Source organism: Lagenorhynchus albirostris, chromosome 12 (genome assembly GCF_949774975.1).
Source record: "Lagenorhynchus albirostris chromosome 12, mLagAlb1.1, whole genome shotgun sequence".
NCBI classification, from domain to species: Eukaryota; Metazoa; Chordata; class Mammalia; order Artiodactyla; family Delphinidae; genus Lagenorhynchus; species Lagenorhynchus albirostris.
Window position 1 is genome coordinate 19,306,399 of NC_083106.1, and position 23,076 is coordinate 19,329,474.

At 41.7% G+C, this 23,076-nt stretch overlaps 1 protein-coding gene and 1 long non-coding RNA gene across 5 annotated transcripts in view; one reads left to right on the forward strand and one right to left on the reverse strand.

Annotated features, from left to right (window-relative positions):
• EPM2A (EPM2A glucan phosphatase, laforin) overlaps positions 1-9,888 on the forward strand; it is a 105,354-nt gene extending 95,466 nt beyond the window's left edge. For 3 of the 4 annotated variants that reach the window (XM_060167632.1, XM_060167636.1, XM_060167635.1), the window contains exon 4: positions 7,454-9,888. In XM_060167632.1, coding sequence (XP_060023615.1) covers positions 7,454-7,731 — 278 coding nt within the window. In that variant the 3' untranslated portion in view covers positions 7,732-9,888. Of the gene's footprint in view, positions 1-4,661; positions 4,812-7,453 lie in introns of those variants that run through there. The other variant, XM_060167634.1, reaches the window with a different exon arrangement.
• Positions 1,586-3,072, reverse strand: LOC132530423 (uncharacterized). The gene is made up of 3 exons (XR_009543799.1): positions 2,840-3,072; positions 1,902-2,066; positions 1,586-1,784 (listed from the first exon to the last, which is right to left on the reverse strand). It is a non-coding gene; the product is annotated as an uncharacterized LOC132530423 (long non-coding RNA).
• Positions 9,889-23,076: the final 13,188 nt, after the last annotated feature.

The following is a 23,076-nucleotide window of genomic DNA, read 5'->3' on the forward strand; positions in this document are numbered from 1 at the left end:
CGGGAGTTGGCACGGGTGAGGTGGGAAAGAGGCTTCCAGGCAGAGGGAGCAGCTTGGGAAGAATCCCCGTTGCAGGAGAGCACAGAGTGTTGGAGGAACTGAAAGAAGGCCAGTTTGGCTGCAGGGCTGGGAAGGAGGGAACAGAGTCTTGCAGGATTTGGGGCACAATAAAAACTTTAGATGCTATCCTAAAGCAGTGAGAAGCAGTTGAAAGGGTGGGAGGCTGGGAGATGTCAAGTTAACTTTTTTTTTCCCCCTCTAAAAGTGCCCTTCATTTGCAGTGTAGAGAATGTCGGAGTGGGCCCCAGCTGATCTGGGGACGCCAGTTAGGAGACGACTGCTGTAGGTAAGGTGAGAGATAAAGAGAGAGAACGCAGCTCGGGGCAGGGTGGCAATAGTGACGCTTCATTTACTGCACAGACACTGGCTGAGCATGTCTTTGTGAAGAGGGAAGTAGGGTGTGACATGGCTGCTGCCAGGGAAACAGAGATAAATAGGCACACTTTTTTTTTTTTTTTTTTTGGCTGTGTTGGGTCTTCGTTGCTGCACACGGGCTTTCTCTAGTTACGGCAAGCGGGGGCTACTCTTTGTTGCGGCACGCGGGCTTCTCATCGCGGTGGCTTCTCTTGTTGCAGAGCACGGGCTCTAGGCGCCCGGGCTTCAATAGTTGTGGCACGTGGGCTCAGTAGTTGTGGCTCATGGGCTTAGCTGCTCCGCGGCATGTGGGATCTTCCCGGACCAGGGCTCAAACCCTTGTCTCCTGCAGTGGCAGGCGTATTCTTAACCACTGCGCCACCAAGGAAGCCCAAGGCACACTTTTGATCTCATGGTAAGAGGCAGTAAGGCAAGTTCAAAACTAATTATAGTAGAAAGAAGAATGTGATGAGAGAGATGAGCCCTGCGCACTAGGAGGGTTATAGCGTGGGAGGAGCTCTTTTACGGCAGAGCGCAGGGAGGCTACATGAGTATCCTGGGATTTGAGGTGGGCGTGGCAGGTCCAGGTAGAGGGAGAAAGAGCATGCCAGGTGGAAGAAACAACCAAGGCCCAGAGGCATGGTATTTTAGAGGAACGATCTGTATTTCAGCCTGGCTGTGGAGGAGGGTTTTTGTTTGTAGAGAGGAGTGGAGCCAAGAGAACAAGTTACACGAATCATATCAACCAGATGTCAGCAGGGGGCAGCAGAGAGCTATGGACTGGTGCAGGCTGAGGGAGTTTGGTGAACTGCTATTCTGGGGGAAAGAAGGAAGACAGTGATGGCCAGGGAGGAAGCGTCTCTATCATCAGCCCTCTTCCCCGCAAAGTACATTATGTATCAAACACTCTTCTCAGTAATTTCATACATTAACTCATTTAATTCTCAAGACAAGAGTCCAGGCAGATGTTGCAGTTATCTGCATTTTGCAGAGGAAGAGAATGAGGTACAAAAAAGTTAAGTAACCTGGCCTATGTCACATAGCAGAGACACAGCCTGGATTTCAACCCAGGCAGTCAGGCTCAGAACATTGCTCCTGACACCATATGATGAAGCTTCTCTACATGCTCACGTGGACTCTTCATGCACTTTCTGCAGACCACCACCCGCACTTTCAGTCTGTCACGTACATCGTCAGCTGGAGTTAGACAAAGTCACGAGTTTCCAGGGAGGTAGCTTGTCACCCCAGAGTGTCCCAGGACCTTGGCCATCTTGGCTCTTAATGAATCTTTATGGTCCTCCTGTCCGGGCTAGACCCCTTTGTGGGTCTGTCTGAACTGAACTGTCACTGGGGATGTATAATTTTTCTTCCTGAAGGAGGAGATAGTTTGGTTACTCTTCTTGGTAATTAATGCCGATCCAAAGGAGCTTGATTCAGCTGCAAGAGCTCTGTCTTTTTTCAAGGAATTAAAAAAAAAAAAAAACCACCTTATTTGCACAGAAGAGCCCTGGTCGAATCTAGGTCATATTTGCCCTGTCCAGTTTGTTTCTCTGGTTTCAAAATGGAGAAGGTCGTTAGGACAGTGTGCCTGTAGCTTCTTGGGAGTGTTTTGATTTTGGCTTCTTTGGTTGTCATCTTAGAGCATTGTTATCCTGTTGGAGTAGGATGTGAGACGAGGCTCAGAGAAGCTGAGATGAATATAGCCTGCTCCACCCCATGCACTGATTCTCCAAAACCCTGCTGACTGATAGGCAATTTGCTTGATAGTTTGGGAATATACAGAAGCCTGATGGAAAATTCTACCTCCAAAGACCCACTGTAATGGTATTAAAACCTTTGTCGGGGGTGGGGTGGGGGGGTGGGGGGGTTATAGAGTCACCAGGACCCAGTCATACAACGGAGCGTCTTCCACCCTGAGGCGCTTTGGAAACATGAAATGGCAGCAAAATGAAAGCTCCCACTTGAAAAAGGCCAAACCCCAAGACTAAATAAAGGGTTTCTTGGTTCAGCATAACCTGGGGGAGTAATCAAAGAGTTAACAACATTCCTGAGTCGCCGAGGAACTTCTGACCAATGGATCAATCTCTGTGGCTCACAGCATTAGCACCATGAACACACAGATTAATTCAGAGGAATATTTTTAGAACTCTAGAGAAAAATCCATCTGGAAGTGTTTTGAGCCACAGCATAATGCTGTCAGATAAAGTCTGAGAAAGAAGACAGTCTGTTAGGCCTGACTGTCACCACTGGTTGTCACAGACCTGGTACAGTCAACTGTGCCATCGATTCTTTCTCTTGTACTTTTTGTCCTATGCAGTGGGACTGGGGCTGTTTAGGTTTTTTCTTTTCTTTTCTTTTTATTTTATTTTATTTTGATTTGTGTCTTTCACCTGAGGAACAAAAAGCTCCCAAATCTAGCACTCACCTGAAAACATAAAATCTGTTCATTAAAAGTCAGTTTTCCTTCACACGGGAAGTACTCAGATTGGGTTTTGACCTCTGTAAGCGCAGTGCGGTTTATAACAAGTGGTTTACCCTTGTCTCCCAAAAGGGTTAACATGCTCCCCAGAGCCACCCATCTGTGGTCACAGTCTTAGTTCTTTCTCTGACTCAGCGCTAAATTCAGTGCTGCCGTGAGGCGGAGACACTGGCCTTGGAGCCTCACCGCCCGGGCTTGAGCCTTATCACCATCGTGTGATACCCATCGTGTGATACGGGCAGGCTTGTTCCTGCACTTGGAAAATGGGGAAGAATAATTGCAGACTTACACGGTTATAACAATAGAATAAAATAATTGATATGAAAGTGCTTTCAAAATTCCAAAGTTGGGACTATAATATTAGTGCCAAGTTCTTCAGTTTCTACCAAAGGGCGTTACAGATAACATAGACCTTATCAATATTAAGGAAAAGAAGATATGCTCAAATAAAATAGTAATATATTCAGCCATAAATCTGCCTCTGGATTAAGAAAGGAAAGACGTGTGTGTGTGTGTTGGAAGGCTGAAAGTTGTGCCAGGGATGATTTCTTTCAGGGTCAGACTTAGGTCAACCTCAGATATCTTTAGGGACTCCCCACTCCCACTTATTTCAGGCCCCCTCATGCCTCAGGCTGCCCCACCATGCCCTTGTCCCCTTTCTCACCTGTGCTTGCTTGCTCATTGCATGTTTTCAGGTAGCTATTAATCATTCCAGAGTTGGATTAGCCTGGAGGAGATGTGGACCAGAAATTTAGATAAGAGGGGTCTCGGACTGTCTCAGATCAAATCGGTATTAATGGGATTTTTTTACATTGTTTTAATTCATGTATTTAATGAGTGTTTATTGAGCATCTGTGGAGAGTCAAGGCCTGTTTTAAATTCCAAAGTAAGAATCACAGATGGTAGAGTGTTTTGTTGGACCTGCACAGGCTTTAAAATTTTCAACTTAGTTGCCAACACTTAAAATTTGGAATATTTCACATTAAAAAATCAGTGGTTCTCTTTTGCCTTGGGGTGTTATTGTTTTTAAAAATGGAAACATTTTATCAAATTAAATTCTATATGGAGCCTAAATATATGAAACATAAAAATTAGGGGATCTGGTTGACGCTGGCTTTACTGTGTGAGCCCTGACCCTGGGGACCGTCTTGTGATTCCTTGGTGGGTTACGTATTAGCTCAGCCTCCCTAGGATGGGTTTTCAAGCAGAAGGACGTGCGCCTGTAGGGCACAGATGGCCCCTCTAGGGTAGGGGCAGAGGTGCTGAATCCCACGGAGGGTGTTACTGTCCCACAGGAGTGAGAGCCGCAGCATGACCAAGTAAGTGGGGGGGCAGGGACTGACTGAAAATTCAGATTGACAGCATAGTGGCTAGCAAGTGCCACTGACCAGGTAGGTTAGGGAAGGACAGTAGTACAGAGGCTAAAACCAGAGGCTTTAGAATCTGGATGGCTGGGTTGGAGGTGGCCATTAGGGAATAACCTTGGGCAAATCTCAGATATAACTGAGGATAATAAAAGTACCAACCTCATAGCTGTTGAGAGGTAGCCATAAAGGAGCTATTGCACACAGAGTGCTTAGATCAGCGCTTGGCAGGTAGAAAAGGCTCAGTACGTGTTAGCTGTCATCAATCAAAACAGGGTCAAAGTAAAGGAGGGCTCCAGCTGAAGCCAGGCTGAGAGGGGTGGGCCCCCTAGACTGACTGCTTCTCCGGTGCTCCTTTTTATTCTTTATTCATTCTTTATGTTATTTAAATAATTGTTTGACAGTTCTTAAGTGGGACGGCCGAGTGATTCTAGGAGAAGACCACTGGTGGGTGAGACCTGTGTTTAAACTGGGAGCCTGCTGGAGTTTCCACGTGGCAGCTGACAATTACATTCCAGGATTATGTGTCTGAGCTCACTGAACCTTAAACTAACACAAATCCCTTTTCAACTTCTAAGCTGTGTACATACCTGTTGAAGAATCTTTTACAGATAAAAAGGAGAGGGGGAGATACTAGGTCGTTTCGGCCATTTGGTGCAGACCCTTCCTTGGGGAACCTCTGGCCAGAGTGAAGGTCAGCGGAAGGGATCCTGATGGGTCCATATAGACGTGGCCGGGGCAGCCTGGCTCCACGGATGCTGCAAGAGCTGAGCATTGACTCTGGGACTCTGCAGCAGCTCCTTCTGCAAATGTCCACTGTGGTTTACTTGTGTATTTGGCATTTGATGAAAACCCGTATTAAAAATGTTTATGTTTATTTCCTGGCAATGAACATGGTAACTGGAGAGGCAGCCGTAACAGGGAACTTGAAAAGTGATGCCAGCTGTGGCAGAAGCAGGAGTGACCCAAGCTTCCCAGATCCGTCACTGGTAGTTCCCTTCCTGGACAACATCACTTAAAGTAAACCTCTAACATGCCCTCAGCGGAACAAAAGCTGTGCCCTTGAACAGAACTCACCCTTATCAGCAGGGCCCCTCAAACAGACCTTGGAGGTTTTGCCGCCTCTGATCCCTCAACTCAAATGGTGGACCAAATAAACAGTCCTTTCCCTGAGACATACAGCGAGACACCTCTCTGGTACATATGGTGTCTTCTGCCTTGTTACATCTCTGGAGATACTTACTGCCTCTAGGAGAGGGCCATGGGTAACACTGAATGGCAGGTCCACCTAGCTCTAACCTCAGATCACCCTGCAACCAAGCGCAGAAGCATAGATCAATTAAAGTTTATGGCTCAGTTTGGACTCTGAGAAATCAATCAAGGCTTGGAGCTGGTGTGTCTCCAATTCAGATGCCTTCAAGGACAAGGCAGGGAACATGAAAGTGTGGCAACAGGTACTGGCAAGAGATGGAGCTTCAGGAACTTCAAAGTGTGCTCTGCCTCAAGCATTCCTGTTAAAAGCATCTCTAAACTGCCGCGTGGGGCTTTCAGATCCCTTAGTCAGAGGCAGCAACAGAGCACCAGGAGACACTAGAATATTATCTGGCTTCCATATCGATCTCCTGCTCTGATCCCAGAGCAGGCTGAGCCTGAAGCTAAGTGCTAGCCCCCTCCCACCCGCTGCCCCAGCAGGGAGGTGACTTCAGGCCACAATGGGATTTTGGTAACTTTCTCCTTCTAAGGTGGTGATGCCTGATTGCAATGTGTTGTGTTGGTCCCTACAAGGCATTTTAAAAAAGGACATCTAAGGAAAGTCTAAACTTACTTGAGCAGCTCTCATGGGAGAATTCCAGGCCTCATGAAACCATTTGAGGGAGGGGTTTTTCCCACCTCTGCCGTCATCCAACGGGATGGCAATGTGAGGGCTGGACAGGGCATTCTCTGTGGCCCTCGGAAGATCGCCCCAGGACTGTGGTGTCTCCATGTGGTTGAGGACTAGAGCAGCTGGACAATGTGAGGTCATAACACAGAGTTTTCATCCAGGACTCTGTATAGTTTCCCTCTTTAATCGCTTCTTGAAGCAATTTATAATGACCATCCTCCACTCTCCAAAATAATCCACTAAATTCATTTTGCTCTGAGAATCTGTGAGCAGAAGAAACTCCAGGCATCCAGGAGTTTGCTGGTTTTAGGGGGCTCTCTGTCCCTAGGATGATGAAAAGGGCCTGAGTCCAACGAGCCTCAGCAGAGCATTGTATATCCTGTCTCAGTGTGACGAGGGGAAGACATTGGATCCTCTAATCATCAAAATAGTAGCCATAGAGCAGCAACACCTATAATCATAATTGCACAGTAAAGGAGAAATTGAATCAGTTTTTTTGTTTGTTTGGTTTGGTTTTATTTACGGTACGCGGGCCTCTCACTGTTGTGGCCTCTCCCGTTGTGGAGCACAGGCTCTGGACGCGCAGGCTCAGCGGCCATGGCTCATGGGCCCAGCCGCTCCGTGGCATGTGGGATCCTCCCAGACCGGGGCACGAACCCGTGTCCCCTGCATCGGCAGGCGGACTCTCAACCACTGCGCCACCAGGGAAGCCCTGAATCCGTTTTAATACACACTGCATCGTGAGGGAATGCATGAATGACTGGCTATCCCACATGTATCAGTTAATAAGTTAGCCATTTCATTGGACAAATTAAAATTAGCCTATGTTGAAAGAGTCAGATTGACTCCTTTAACCAATATGGACTGACTCTGTTTTGGATTTACCTGGAAGATCCTTTTGGATTAAAGGAAATTCAGGTGACAGGACCTGTGAGCTTCTCTTTGAAATCCTTTAAACCTCTGCCCAATCTGTACAGACCATTCTGATGAATGTAAAACTCCATTCTTCTGAGGATAGGCGGTAGTGAAATTATCTTTGAAGGGAGATTTGCACGGATGCAGACGTCCTTCAAAGGAAAATCAAGTGAAGATTCAGAGCTGACCTATTGCCTCTGGCTGCTCTTTCCACTTTATAACTAGCAGGTTTTGGTATTGTCTCACCTTTTCTTTCAAAACAAAGGAGTGAAGCAAGCTCCGACATCCCCGCCTCTCCCGCCAAAACACTGTGATTTCTCCGTGCGCTGGAGGAGTGACTGTTAGCGGCAACACGGGGTTCACTTCTCACTGGTCTGTGCTGTGCTCTCTCAATCCCAGGCCGCGTCCAGATGCTGCCACAGGCGGTGTGTCTCCTCCACGCGCTGCTTGAGAACGGACACACCGTGTACGTGCACTGCAACGCCGGGGTGGGCCGCTCCACCGCTGCCATCTGCGGCTGGCTCCAGTACGTGCTGGGCTGGAATTGCAGGAAGGTGCAGTACTTCCTCGTGGCCAAAAGGCCGGCTGTGTACATTGATGAAGACGCCTTGGCCCGGGCAGAGGAAGACTTCTATCAGAAATTTGGGAAGGTCCGGTCTTCTATATGCGATGTGTAGGTGATGGATCTGCCTCCCCTCCCTCCCGGTTTCCTGACGAAGCCTGGAGTGACGCTTGTAAATGACCTAGAAACCAAGAATCTTCCTCAACTGGAAAGACGAGTCTCGGCTTCTCCCCTGACCTGCCTTCTTTAGTCTGGCATTGACTTTTGGTTACGCTCTGGTTGAGCTGTATCTTTTTTGGAATATTTTACAAAAGAAGCTGTAATTGACACACAAGAAAAAAGTCCACAAGCAGCTGGACTGTGCAGTGTGGTTCTGGCATCAGACAGAAAGTGAATGGGTGCAGTTCTGTGCCTGCAGGCGGCGCGGCCCCTGCAGCATGGTGGCTGCCTTGCGGTACTGTGAATGCACGACTGCCCTTGCTTGTTGCGTTGTGAGTTGGCTTGCGGAAGAAAAGGTTGGGAGTTACGTAGATGGCATCACTGTGTGTGTCCATGCACACACAAACACACGCATGCACACACACACACACACGTACATACACGCTCAGCTTTTCTGCTGAACTGAGATGGAATTATAAAGTAAAAGAGTTGGTCATTTGACCAAAGAAGGGAATAAGTGTGGGCGGGAGCCTAGGCTATGATAAAGTAAGAGCCTCATATGACCCAAAGTGATGACTTTCTAGACTTTTTTTTTTTTTTGCATTCTGCTTCATGGTTGTTAACATGTGTTCCAAGGACTCGCCTTCCTTCTCTACCCACAGCCCTGTGTGACAGCCTCAGTAGCATTATTACCTCTATTTGTTTTAGCTGAGGCTCCGGAAGCAGAGGGAGCGTGCCCAAGGTCTCATGGCTGGTGAGGGACAAGCTGGAGTTTATCACCCTGGTTTATTTGACTCAGTGCTTTTTCAACACAACCTGTGGTTTTGCCAGCACAAAGTTCAGTCTCTGTCAGAGGAAGGTCGATTTTTTTGCAGCAGTTTTTACAGTAAGAAGTGGAACAGCGTTCTGATCAGTTGCCGTAGAATTCAGGAAAGTAGTTATCCTAATTTAAACCATGGGGGCTGTCTCAAGGCCAGAGTGGCCTGAGCCATACATAGCTCACAAGAGGAGCTGTATTCCCAAAAGAGCCCCAAGTGCCAAAGTCCACAGACAATTGTTCCACAGTTTAGGAGTGATAACATAGGCGTTATCCCTCAGTTTAATACAAAACACAGTTACTGTGCCTCCAGACTATGCAACTCACTATCCTGGGTTCTCTAGGAAATATAAAGATTAATAAGATGTGTCTTCAAAAAGCTCATAGCCTAGAAAAAGCCCTGTGTTCAATCAGGTGCACTGCAGGGTTGAACTAGTAATGATTTGCTGGAATGCGGAAGGGGAAGTAACTTTTATTGGGTACTTCTTATGTGCTAGATGCTTTAAATCTTATTTAATGTAATCTTCACGGTACCTTATGAGGGAGATTTTATTTTCTCCATTATATAGATGAGGAGACTAAGACTCAGAGAGATTAAATCAACTGTCCTCTATCACATGGTGAATAAACAGATGAAATAAGATACAAAACTAGGTTTGTCTGACTCAAAGCCGATACTTTTTCTGTTAAACTAAAATGCTTATTTATTTTTCTCCTCCTCCTTTTCTTCCATAAACATTTATTGATAGATATGAGAGACTCTGATTTAGGAAGTATGGGGAAAAGCAGGACGGAAGGTAAGTCCCAGTGGAGTTCAGAGGAGGGAGAGGCATCTTATAACTGGGACTCAAAGGCGATGGCATTTAATTTGGGCAGAGAAGGCTAGACAGTACACGTGTATCCTACAGTTTTACAAAGTCAGATTTATAAGCCAGGATTAAGTAATGTGAAGTCTAGTTCTCTTGCTAAAAATAAGTAGAAATAACTACGGTATTCGAGTAACCCATAGTCATAATGTGTTATGTAAAATTTAATCTTAAAAATGGAATATTTCTAACTAATTACATAAATGTGTGTGTGTGAGAGTTTCTTGAATGTCTACGAAGTCCAGCTACGTAACCTCCACCATAGAAAGACTTTTTTGGGGTGGATTTTCCCCTTTTTTGCTTTGATAGACAAAATCAGTTTAGGGCTATTGAAAATGTTTTGGAAAAACTTCTCATCCCCAGTGAATGGAATGTCCAATGTATTTCAAAATCACCTGGAACTTTTGCTAAATAAAAGCATTAAAAATGACTTCTGTGTACAGGATTTTTTTTAAATGTTGTTAATTTAGTCTGAAATCCAGAAGAACAAACTGTGTTTCCTTATTTGTCAAAAGAGGCATTCGGCTGAGCTAAATTGTTTTTTCCTTATCGCTCTCATTAGCTGATCAAAACTGGCAGTTACAGGACAAAAGAAAGTCAAAGGTGAGGCCACCACAGAGAAGTGAGGATGGAAAGCTCAAGGGTGTGTCAGAGAAAATCAAAGCAGATGTTGTGCCATTAGCTGCTTGTCACTGGCATTAACAAAACTTTCCAGTCACAGATTTTTCAAAGAACAACATAAGATCTCACTCAGGGTAAAGAGATGTCCCAATAAGTTTACTTTCTTTGAGACTTGAAACATTATCCTTCAATTATTTTGTGTGCTAATGTTAGGAAAAATTTAAGAAAAGAAACACTCTTTTGACCAACATTAAGGTGTGGGTGAAAACCACTTGGCTTGGCCTAAGAAATAATGATGAAAAAATGTGGTTAGGACTTTGGAACCTATAAAGAAGTAATGAAAGGAAACATTGAGGACGAGCTAGCTAGGAAATGAGAACTTCCACACATGAAAGAATACTGAATAGCTAAACGTAGAGTCAGTTTGATCAAAAGTTAAAACTGAAAGTATCTTTGGAGATAATCTGTTTAATTCCTTTATTTTATAGAGGAGCAAACTAAGTCTCAGAGACCTCAGATGGGTCTTCCTGCCGCAAAAAGCTTTAGTTGAGGGAGGTGGAAAGGGATGAGCTAGGTAGATAGGTCAGGAGATTTATTGCGGTATTGAGTGGTCATAGGAAAGTTCATGGGAGTGAGAGCAGACAGTATTGTTAGTGGGGAAGAGTTGGTGGGAAGATTAATGGAAACTAGAGTAAGTGGAAGAAAAGTGGCTAAAATGAGAAAAAGCAAAGGCCAGCGAAATTTCCAAAAGAAGAAAAAGCAGGTGGTTCCTTTCATAACGATACTATTGGGGGGATTGAAAAGGAAGATGTGCATGTAGAAACAGGCATTTAGGGTCAAGTTTGTGTTCCCAGGATAGAGGGTCATGCTAAGTATCCATCTATAATACTTCTTTTTGGGACTAGATCACAGTAGGAAAAGGGACCAGTTTGATGTAATGTGCTGACCAAATAGAGGGGAGGGATGCACAGAGGTTTATTACCTGCTGGGAAAAAGAGAAAATCTGATAGGAGATGGGACTAAGAATAAAATGGGAAGGACTGATGAATCTACCTCTCATTACAACAATAATAATGGCAATAATAATAAAGGGAAAAAGAAGAACAACTTTGTTCTTTCCTTCTCCAATTACTCCAGCACTCTTTCCCAACTCGTTTAATGGAAATATGCTTCCAGAGTCTCAGGTTCAAACCTCAGAGACATTCTTAACTCCATTCTTTCTTTCAAACATCACATTTAATCCATCAGGAAAACCTGTCACCTCTCCTGTTAAAATATCTATAGCCTATGTTTTTCCTCTTTCCCCAAACCACCCTAGGTAGAGCCACCATGATCTCTAGACTGGACCTCAGAAACAGCCTCCTACCTGGTCTGCCTGTGTCTTGCCTTCCCTCTCCCTCTGCCTCTACTATTCTCATACAGTGGCCAGGGTGATCCTCTAAAAATGTATGTCAGATCGTATCATTCCCATGTTCAAAACCTCCAAAGTCTTGCCATGTCGCTCAAAATAAAAGTCAAAGACCTCTAAGAACTTACACAACCTGGTCCCCTGTTATGTCTCTGACCTTACCTCCTACTGCTTTCCACCTCACTCTGCTCTCCCCACACTGGCCTTCTTGCTCTTTGCCTATTCCAGGAAGGCTCCTATTTCAGGGCACTCGCACTTGCTCTTCTCTCTGCCTGGAATGGTCTTTTTCCAGGCGAGCACATGCCTCACTCCCATCCCTCCTCCAGGGATGCCTCTCTGGACCACCTTACTGAAAACTGCCGCACCCAATCCCAGACCTCCCTCTCCTCATTCTCTGCTTCATTTCTCTTCATGGAACTTACTACTGGCCAGTACATCACATAATCTGCTTATTTGTTTTATTCTCTACATCCTCTCACTACAAATGTAAAAATCATAAAGGCCAAAATTTGTATTTGTTTTATTTGGTGATGTACTTACAGCGCCTGTAATGGAGCTTGGCATGTAGCTCAATGAGTCAAGGCCAAGAGTAACTAGTAACTATTGAGAGCATATATGGTCCATGTACTTTTCTCCAAGTGCTTTACCTATACTTGGAAGCTTATTTAATCTTCCCAGCAAATCCTATGAGGTAAATATTATTATTATCCCTATTTGACAGATAAGAAAGCACAAAGAAAATGTGACCTTATTCTAAGGCAAATAGGACAGTTTCACTCCTGGTTTGGTGGAGAAGCGCCTATATGAATTCTGGGCACACCACATGTATTAGTTTGTTAGGGCCTTCATAAAAATGTACTACAAACTGAGTAGCTTAAACAACAGAAATGTACTCTTTTCAGTTCTGGAGGCTAGAAGTCCAAGATAATGTATCAGAGGGTTGGTTCCTTCTGAGGGAGAATCTGCTCCAGGCCTCTCACCTGGTTTCTGTGATTTGCTAGCAATCTTTGGCAGTCCTTGGTTTGTGGAAGCATCACCCCAACCTCTGCCTTCACCTCCACATGGTATTCTCCCTCTGTGTGTCTGTGTCCAAATTCCCCCTTCTTATGAGGACTGGTATAGTCACATTGGATTAGGGGCCCACCCTACTCCAGTATGACCTTGTCTTAACTAGTTACACTGCAGAGACCTTATTTCTGAATAAGGTCGTATTCTGAGGTGCTGGAGGTTAGGACTTCAACATATGAATTTTGGTGAGGATGCAGTTCAAACCATAACACTACAGAAAACAGCTTCCAGTAGACTATGGTGAATGAAAAACCAGGCAGGTTGGAGAAGAGTGGAAATGAGGAAGAAGGGATCAGAATGGACTGAGTTTCCTGTTTTTACCGGTTTAGCCTGATGTCAGGCCACAGTCACAGTAAAACACTTGACAGGAAACACTCTCCTCCTTGGTTCAGGAACCCAGAGTTGAGTAAAATTAAGTATTTCCCTGGTAATAGAGATGAGTTCAGGAAAAATATGTGACTTAACACGGGCCCCTGGGGGGGCAAAGCATTTCTCGGGGCTTCTGGGTAAAGTTTTCTCCCTCTTGAGAAAGAACTACAGGAAGAGATGCTCTTTCTTCCTTTGGCGGTTGTTTTGTATAGATATGTGATCCAGACTAGTGGAACCATCTTCCTACCAGCCTGAGAATAACACAAAAGGAGAGAAAAGAGAAATGGTGAAGCTGGAGCTACTAGATAGGTTAACCTGAAGTCTTCCCAACTTCTTGACTTCAGTTGTGTGTGATGACTTATTTGTGTATAAACCAGAGAGTTGGGTTTTCTATTGCTTACAGCTGAAGGCATTGTATTTGGTTCATTACCGATATATAAGTTCTAGTTTTATGAAAAAAAATATTTTTGTCATAACTTGTGGCATTAAAATGTATCCTGATTTCTGATGTCACTTAAACGGCTTATGTTTTAGATTTGCTGCTACTGGGATATTGCCCGATAGCAGTGTTTTCACTACCGGGTTTCAGACGGTAGTTCTTAAAAGGAAGATGGAAGCTCTTAAATGATGATCTGCAAATGAAAATGTTACAGAGAAAAGTCGTTTGTGATGAATTTCTTAGACTTAGAACATTTTTCTATTTGTGATTTCCAGTTATTGTCCTTTGAGTAGTGGTTCTTACCTAGCTAACTGAAAGCCAACCCAAAATGAAAGATATTGAAAACTCACCATTTTTCTTGACAATAAATAAATATACTCCACAGAATTACACCTTCAGATAGTCTCCACGCCTTATGTGAGCCAGGTAATCTTAATATCTAGCCAAGTAGATGATGAAAAATTAAACGGACTTGGGCTGACTTGAAGTTTATCACTTCTTTTACCTACCTTTAGACATAAATTATACTGAGTATAAAGTTTTTTTTTTTAAAGAAGAAAAGAAACAAAAGGAAAAAGTAGCATGTAAAGGAAGAAGCAGTAAAAATAATGGACTTTCACAAATGGAATCATTAGCCCCTTAATATATGAATTGGGTTTTCACAGTTTAAAAGCAGAATTTTCAAGTAGGTAATTTAGATGAGGGAAACTTTAAAATATGATTCATATGACAATGTTCAGTGTTTCTAGTTGTATACTTACACTGTAAACTTGGACCAAGTTTTTAATCTAATAAAACTTATATTCAAAACCCTAACACAAAACACATTCAAAACTTTCCTTGGTTGAATTATTAGCTATTATTATTATGTGAGATCATTTAGAGTTTGGTAAAAATGTATTTGTGTGTTTCATATTATTAGTCTTCTACTGAGCAGCTCTTTTATTACCTTCTAAAGATGTCCCATTAGTCTAGTTTGTTTTTCTTTGATTCCTTAGCATTAATTTAGTGTCAACATAAAATATGTGGTTAGTTTACATGATAGTAGGCATGGACTAGCTCTGGGCTCCTGTAGCTAGAGGATATAGAATATCTAAGAATATGTCCAATGGGGGAAAAGCTTTAAGCTCAAATATGATCTGGAAGTTATCATTTGGCCCAAAGGACAGAAACCCAAGAAGAAAATCCAGAGACAGCTGAAAGAATAGCCAGAGGCAGACAGAAAATGTTGGGCCATTCAAGTAACAGGCAGGATGAATTCCTGTACTATAGTTGTATCAGACATTATACCAATATTACTAAAGGAGTACTACTTAGCATTCAGTGGATAAGAATGAACTATAAATAATTAGTATTAAATGATCTGGCCTAAAATCAAAGTGGTATGGATTACAAAAAAATTCAGAAGAAACTGGACAGTGAAAGAGTAAAGAGCTGGACCTAGCACAGAACAGAACAGATAATTGTCATTGTCACACCTATCAAGGCTTTCATCAATTTCTAGTGAGAGAAAACTCAGAACTCACTGAATAAAATTTAGTTTGCTGTATATAATTATTTAAGAAATTGGAATATATTTTTCATTTAATAGAGATCCTTATTGTTGCTTTCTTAAAGTTAAATGACAAATCCAAAGATGGATTTATGGTCCAGATAATTGCAGTGAAGATTTTGTACCAACTGTGGACAAACAAGATAAGTATCCTCCATTTCTTATAGAATGGTATTCAAAGTTTACGTCTGCCCAGCACCTCACGTGCTTCGGGGACTTAAGCCATTTCTGTTTATTATGATTACTGATATATTTGAACTTGTTTCTATTGTTTAGTTTTTATTTTAAAATCTTTCTGCTTTTTCTATGCCTTATTTTCACCTTTCTTGCTTTTAGTTTTGACTTTAATTATTTCCTCTTCCTTAAAGGAAAGAACATTAATGTTGACCTACAGCCACTTGTGTTTATCCCTCCTTCCTGTTGACATTATTACAATTATAATTGTTTTAGATATACTTTCTTTTTTCCTTTTTATATTCCTCTTTTTTAATTGTTAGGGAGGGCAAAGCAAATGTTGGTGAGGACGTACTCTTTATCGCCAGACTTATAATTACCACCCCATCTCATTTTTGCCTTTCTATATCTCCCAACTTCCATTATATTTGAGAACTTTAAGCTCAGTGAGTCTCAAGGTTCCAATGAGCACATTATTGCCCATCTTCCTGCAGTACGACACCTCCTCATTCGGTGATGAAATGTCTTATCTGCTGGTCATCCTTCTTAACTTTTCTATTCATTGTTGCAGGTGGATTTCTATCCTCAAATTTTATGTTGTAATTTCCATTCAGATATCTGGAGAGATAGCATGTTTGCCATTTTAAATCAGAATTTTCTCAATCATCATCTATACCAGTGACACCCAAATCGCAATTCTAAAGCTCTTTCTTGAGTGCCAGGCCCATATATCACTTTTTTTTTCTGAACATTTTTATCTGGACATCTCCCAGGATAGCTTTCAAATTCAACATGCCACAAAACGAAGTTTTCTTTCTTTTGCTGAACTTCCCACATTTTCTCCTTTGGGCAAACAGTGACATCTTCCCCCAAATTGCTCAAGTCTGAAGATTGAATGTCATTTTTGCCATTTTCCTCCCATTCACCATCCCTGTAATCACTCAGCAAGTTCTTTCACTTATACCTCCTAAATATCTCGTAAGTGTGTCCACTCCCAATGATCAGCTCTGCTATAGATTATTAAAACATTCTGAGTTATCTTCCTACTGTTATTCTTACCCCTTTCCAGACCATTCTTTATGTGGCTACCGGAGAAACCCTTCTAAAATTCAAATATGATACTGTCTCTTCCTTGCTCAGCGTTTCTCAATGTCTCCTCATCGTTCTAGGGAAAAAGTTAAAAAGTTCTTATTGGGACATATAAGGCCTCTTATGATCCAGACCATGTCTTTCTCTCCAGTCTCTCTTGTCACTCGTGTAACTATCCTCCAAGAGTACACTCCAGTCACAGTGAATTACTTCAATGTTCTATGAACTTTTTTACCCTCTGGTTTTTGCACATACTCTTTCCTCTGCTGGAACCCTCTTGCCTCCCATCTATGTCTGGCGTGTCCTTTGTTCTCCAAGGTCACCCTCTCTGAGATGTCTTCGTGGGTCCTCAAGGTTGTTCCTCCCAGGCATTTTCATAGGACCCACGTTTGCTGCTCTTCAAGCACTTAACACACTGCACTCTAACATCTTTAGGTAGGAATTGTAAATAGTGTTTATCAACACAGGCTTTTGCACATTCTCAGATATCATTTAAGCCAAATACTTCTTTGGCTTCTGTGCTCAGATCTGATGTATATTTTAACCTAAGAGAAATATGAAGAAAACATTTCAGAATAACTTTTTTTCATGTAAGTTAATGATTGGGTAGTTTATTGAAAAGTACTATCAGAGGCTTCCTTTTGTTGCATTTTGCTTAATATCCATTTCTACATATACCACTAGTGTTTAATGGTATTAAATCATAACAAATATATATCAGCAGCAGAAAGCCATGATTCTATAAAATTTTATATTGCATTTTCAACCCAATCTCTTGCTGAAAATTGCATTTATTCAATCCCCCTTTGGTTTGCCATCATAGGCTAATACTGATGGCATTCAAAAAAGAACAGCCTTGTGAAATACATCACTAAGGGTACTAAGAATATTATTGATTGTATTGCACTGCACAGTATTCTCACAGTGAGTGATCTCATGGAAGAAATTTCCTTCTGGCCAAGGAATTAGGCACAGTTTTTGTTTTCTTGAGCAATAAAAAATACTTCATGCAAGTGTGAAGCTTACAAATAACTGTTTTCCTCTTCTCAGTAACAATTAGGATTATGTAGTACAAATTTCTTGAATTAAATCTACTCCGTGGTGTACCTTGTTTTTCTACCCATTTTTACTCCGTTGCCTCATCTTTCTTACTTACTTAAAATTTTATTTTCATTTTGCTATATTGTTTGATTCATTATAAGTGTCATATTTAATTCCTTTTGGAGAAAGAGGTATAAATAAATACACAAATAAAATAGTTGCCATGTTAAAACACTTGCTCAATAAAGAATGAATATGAATACTATTTGTGTAAATGTCAAAAAGTGGTGAAATGTCATGAAATGTCATATATGTTTCAGGATAAAATTCCATATTTTGGAAATGATACTCTAAAATTAGCATCATCCTTTATACTTTGCCTCATGGACACAAATATCAGATGATTGTCTCAAACCCACAGATTGTCTTCCTGCCTATGTGTTGATTTGATTGATAGATGCATTCTTATGATTAAGCAAGGATGAGCTAGAATTCAGGTCATCATCATAAGTTTCCTGTATGTCTAAAACTTTACAGAGGGAGGGATGTGTTTTTGTGTTTTTCTTTTCTTTTTCTGATTAATCCAACAAATTGCCTCATCTCCATAATTTCATTTATAATCAATGGAGTAAATAATCAGATGTGAACACCTGTTCTTCCTCTATACATTCTGTTGAGCATAGAAACAGCTGCAGCAACTTGCCTTATCAGGACCGGGTGGGGTAACGCCAGGCTTTCCAGGCAGGGTGGGCTGGGAACTACTCTCAGCCTCGGCTCTGAATTAATTCCCCTACCTGGGCGGTAGCACCAGAACCCTCCATGTGGTTCGGGCTTTTCTCGGGACGCTGTCAGCCCCGCCTACCCACCTCTCAGCTCCAGCGCTGTTGGCTGCACAGCTTCCAGATGTCCGCTCCTTTGGTGAGATGGAGCCGGGAGACGCCTGCCTCAGCTCTTTGCCTGGGTGGGCAAGTCAGGCTCTAGGGTCAGCAGAAATCCTCGTTTGAGGGTCCCACCGAGTTCCCTGGTTAGAGTGCTGCAGCTGAGTGGAGTGGCTTCTTGGGAATACTGCTCAGGTGCTGCAGAAAGCCTTCTTGGAATCTAACATGTTATCACTTTGGGACCATTGGTCAGCTGCTCCTGACTTGGCTACATGAAGCCTCAGACTCTCCCAGTCCCTGAACTGAAGAGAACCAACACTATTAGCATATCTCTCACCACCATAAATGCAAGCTTTGTCCTGTGACACATGTACCTTCAGCTGACTTTTGAAAGCCTGCTATTTTGGAGGTCATAATTTTGACTGATGGGCCTATAATTAGTATTTCAGGGAAGAGTATCAGGAGGACATCTACAAATCCCAGACTGGCATGTGCAAGTTCTGAGGAATGGTGGAGTAATCCAATGTATCTGGGTGACCTTTGGAGATAGCTGAGACAGAGCTACAACAGGGCAGTGGCTAACACACAACTCAGAGCCCATCTTCTCCAGCCATGTGGCTGACAGGGTCATGTTGCTCTGGCCAGCCAGGCCTGAGCCTCTGAGGTGGGAGAGCCGAATTCAGGACATTGGACCACCAGAGAACTCCCGGCCCTATGTAATATCAATTGGCGAGAGCTCTCCCAGAGATCTCCATCTCAACGCGAAGACCCAGCTCCACTCAACAACCAACAAGCTATAGTGCTGGACACCCTATGCCAAACAACTAGTGAGACAGGAACACAACACCACCCATTAGCAGAGAGGCTGCATAAAATCATACTAAGTTCATAGACACCCCAAAACACACCACCGGACATGGTCCTGCACACCAGAAAGACAAGATCCAGCCTCATCCACCAGAGCACAGGCACCAGTCCCCTCCACCAGGAAGCCTGTACAACCCACTGAACCAAACTTAGCCACTGGGGGCACACACCAAAAACAACAGGAACTATGAACCTGCAGCCTGAAAAACGAAACCCCAAACACATTAAGTTAAGCAAAATGAGAAGACAGAGAAATACATAGTAGATGAAGGAGCAAGGTAAAAACCCACCAGACCAAAACAAATGAAGAGGAAGTAGGTAGTCTCCCTGAAAAAGAATTCAGAGTAATGATAGTAAAGATGATCCAAAATCTTGAAAATAGAATGGAGAAAATACAAGAAACATTTAACAAGGACCTAGAAGAACTAAAGAGCAAACAGACAATGATGAACAACATAATAAATGAAATTAAAAATTCTCTGGAAGGAATCAGCAGGAGAATAACTGAGGCAGAAGAGGGATAAGTGACCTGGAAGATAAAATAGTGGAAATAACTGCCGCAGAGCAGAATAAAGAAAAAAGAATGAAAAGAAATGAGGACAGTCTCACAGACCTCAGGGACAACATTAAATGCACCAACATTCTAATTATAGGGGTCCCAGAAGAAGAAGCGAAAAAGAGAGTGAGAAAATATTTGAAGAGATTAGAGTTGAAAACTTCCCTAATATGGGAAAGGAAATAGTCAATCAAGTCCAGGAAGCACAGAGAGTCCCATACAGGATAAATCCAAGGAGAAACACACCAAGACACATATTAATCAAACTATCAAAAATTAAATACAAAGAAAAAATATTAAAAGCAGCAAGAGAAAAAAAAACAAATAACATACAAGGGAATCCCCATAAGGTTAACAGCTGATCTTTCAGCAGAAACTCTGCAAGCCAGAAGGGAGTGGCAGGACATATTTAAAGTGAGGAAAGGGAAAAACCTACAACCAAGATTACTCTACCCAGCAAGGATCTCATTCAAATTTGACAGAGAAATTAAAACCCTTACAGACAAGCAAAAGCTTAGAGAATTCAGCGCCACCAAACGAGCTTTACAACAAATGCTAAAGGAACTTCTCTAGGCAGGAAACACAAGAGAAGGAAAAGACCTACAATAACAATTAAGGCCTACAATTAAGAAAATGTTAATAGGAACATACATATCAATAATTACCTTAAATGTAAATGGATTAAATTCTCCAACCAAAAGACATAGGCTTGCTGAATGGATACAAAAACAAGACCCATGTATATGCAGTATATAAGAGACCCACTTCAGACCAAGGGACACATACAGATGGCAAGTGAGGGGCTGGAAAAAGATATCCCATGCAAATTGAAATCAAAAGAAAGCTAGGGTAGCAATTCTCATATCAGACAAAACAGATTTTAAAATAAACACTCTTACAAGAGACAAAGAAGGGCACTACATAATGATCAAGGGCTCAATCCAAGAAGAAGATCTAACAATTGTTAATATTTATGCACCCAACATAGGAGTATCTCAATGCTAAAAGCCATAAAAGGGGAAATCGACAGTAACACAATCATTGTAGGGGACTTTAACACCCCACTTTCATCAAAGGACAGATCATCCAAAATGAAAATAAATAAGGAAACACAAGCTGTAAATGACACATTAAACAAGATGGACTTAATTGATATTTACAGAACATTCCATCCATAAAGAACAGAATACGCTTTCTTTTCAAGTGCTCATGGAACATTCTCCAGGATAGATCATATCTTGGGTCACAAATCAAGCCTTGGTAAATTTAAGAAAATTGAAATTGTATCAGGTATCTTTTCCAACCACAACACTGTAAGTCTAGATGTCAGTTATATGAAAAAAAACTGTAAAAAATACAAACACATGGAGGCTAAACAATACACTACTAAATAACCAAGAGATCACTAAGGAAATCAGGAAGAAATCAAAAAATACCTAGAAACATATGACAATGAAAACACAATGACCCAAAACCTATGGGATGCAGCAAAAGCAGTTCTAAGAGGGATGGTTATAGCAATACAGTCCTACCTCAAGAAACAAGAGAAATCTCAAATAAACAACCTAACCTTATACCTAAAGCAATTACGGAAAGAAGAACAGAAAAACCCCAAAGTTAGCAGAAGGAAAGAAATCATAAAGATCAGATCAGAAATAAATGAAAAAGAAATGAAGGAAACAATAGCAAAGATCAGTAAAACTAAAAGCTGGTTCCTTGAGAAGATAACTAAAATTGATAAACCATTAGCCAGACTCATCAAGAAAAAAAGGGAGAAGACTCAAATCGATAGATTTAGAAATGAAAAAGGAGAAGTAACAACTGACACTGAAGAAATACAAAGGATCATGAGAGATTATTACAAGAACTCTATGCCAATAAAATGGACAACATGGAAGAAATGGACGAATTCTTAGAAAAACACAACTTTCCGAGGCTGAACCAGGAGAAATAGAAAATATAAACAGACCAGTCACAAGCACTGAAATTGAAACTGTGATTAAAAATCTTCCAACTAACAAAAGCCCAGGACCAGATGGCTTCACAGGCGAATTCTTAGAAACATTTAGAGAAGAGCTAACACCTATCCTTCTCAAACTCTTCCAAAATAAAGCAGAGGGAGGAACACTCCCAAACTCATTCTACGAGGCCACCATCACCCTGATACCAAAACCAGACAAAGATGTCACAAAAAAAAAGAAAACTATAGGCCAATATCACTGATGAACATAGATGCAAAATTCCTTAACAAAATACTAGCAAACAGAATCCAACAGCACATTAAAAGGATCATACTCCCTGATCAACTGGGGTTTATCCCAGGAATGCAAGGATTCTTCAGTACATGCAAATCAATCAATGAAATAAACCATATTAACAAATTGAAGGAGAAAAACCATATGGTCATCTCAATAGATGCAGAAAAAGCTTTCAACAAAATTCAACACCGATTTATGATAGAAACCCTCCAGAAAGTAGGCATAGAGGGAACTTACCTCAACATAATAAAGGCCATATATGACAAACCCACAGCCAACATCGTTCTCAGTGGTGAAAAACTGAAACCTTTTCCACTACGATCAGGAACAAGACAAAATTGCCCACTCTCACCACTATTATTCAACATAGTTTTGGAAGTTTTAACCACAGCAATCAGACAAGAAAAAGAAATAAAAGGAATCCAAATTGGAAAAGAAGAAGTAAAACTGTCACTGTTTGCAGATGACATGGTACTATACTTAGAGAATCCTAAAGAAGCTACCAGAAAACCTCTAGAGCTAATCAATGAATTTGGTAAAGTTGCAGGATACAAAATTAATGCAGAGAAATCTCTTGCATTCCTATACACTAATGATGAAAAATCTGAAAGAGAAATTAAGGAAACACTCCTATTTACCATTGCAACAACAAAGAATAAAATACCTAGGAATAAACCTACCTAAGGAGGCAAAAGACCTGTATGCAGAAAAGTATAAGACACTGATGAAAGAAATTAAAGATGATACAAACAGATGGAGAGATATACCATGTTCTTGAATTGGAAGAATCAACATTATGAAAATGACTCTACTACCCAAAGCAATATACAGATTCAGTGCAATACCTATCAAACTACCAATGACATTTTTCACAGAACTAGAAAAAACTAGATCTTTTTGAACTAGTAATTTGTATGCAAACACAAAAGCCCCCAAATAGCCAAAGCAATCTTGAGAAAGAAAAGCAGAGCTGGAGGAATCAGGCTCCATGACTTCAGACTGTACTACAAAGCTACAGTAATCAAGACAGTATGGTACTGGCACAAAAACAGAAATATAGATCAGTGGAACAGGATAGAAAGCCCAGAGATAAACCCACGCACACATGGTCACCTTATATTTGATAAAGGAGACAAGAATATACAATAGAGAAAAGATAGCCTCTTCCATAAGTGGTGCTGAGAAAACTGGACAGCTACATGTAAAAGAATGAAATTAGAATATTCCCTAACACCATACACAAAAATAAACTCAAAATGGATTAAAGACCTAAATGTAAGGCCAGACACTATAAAACT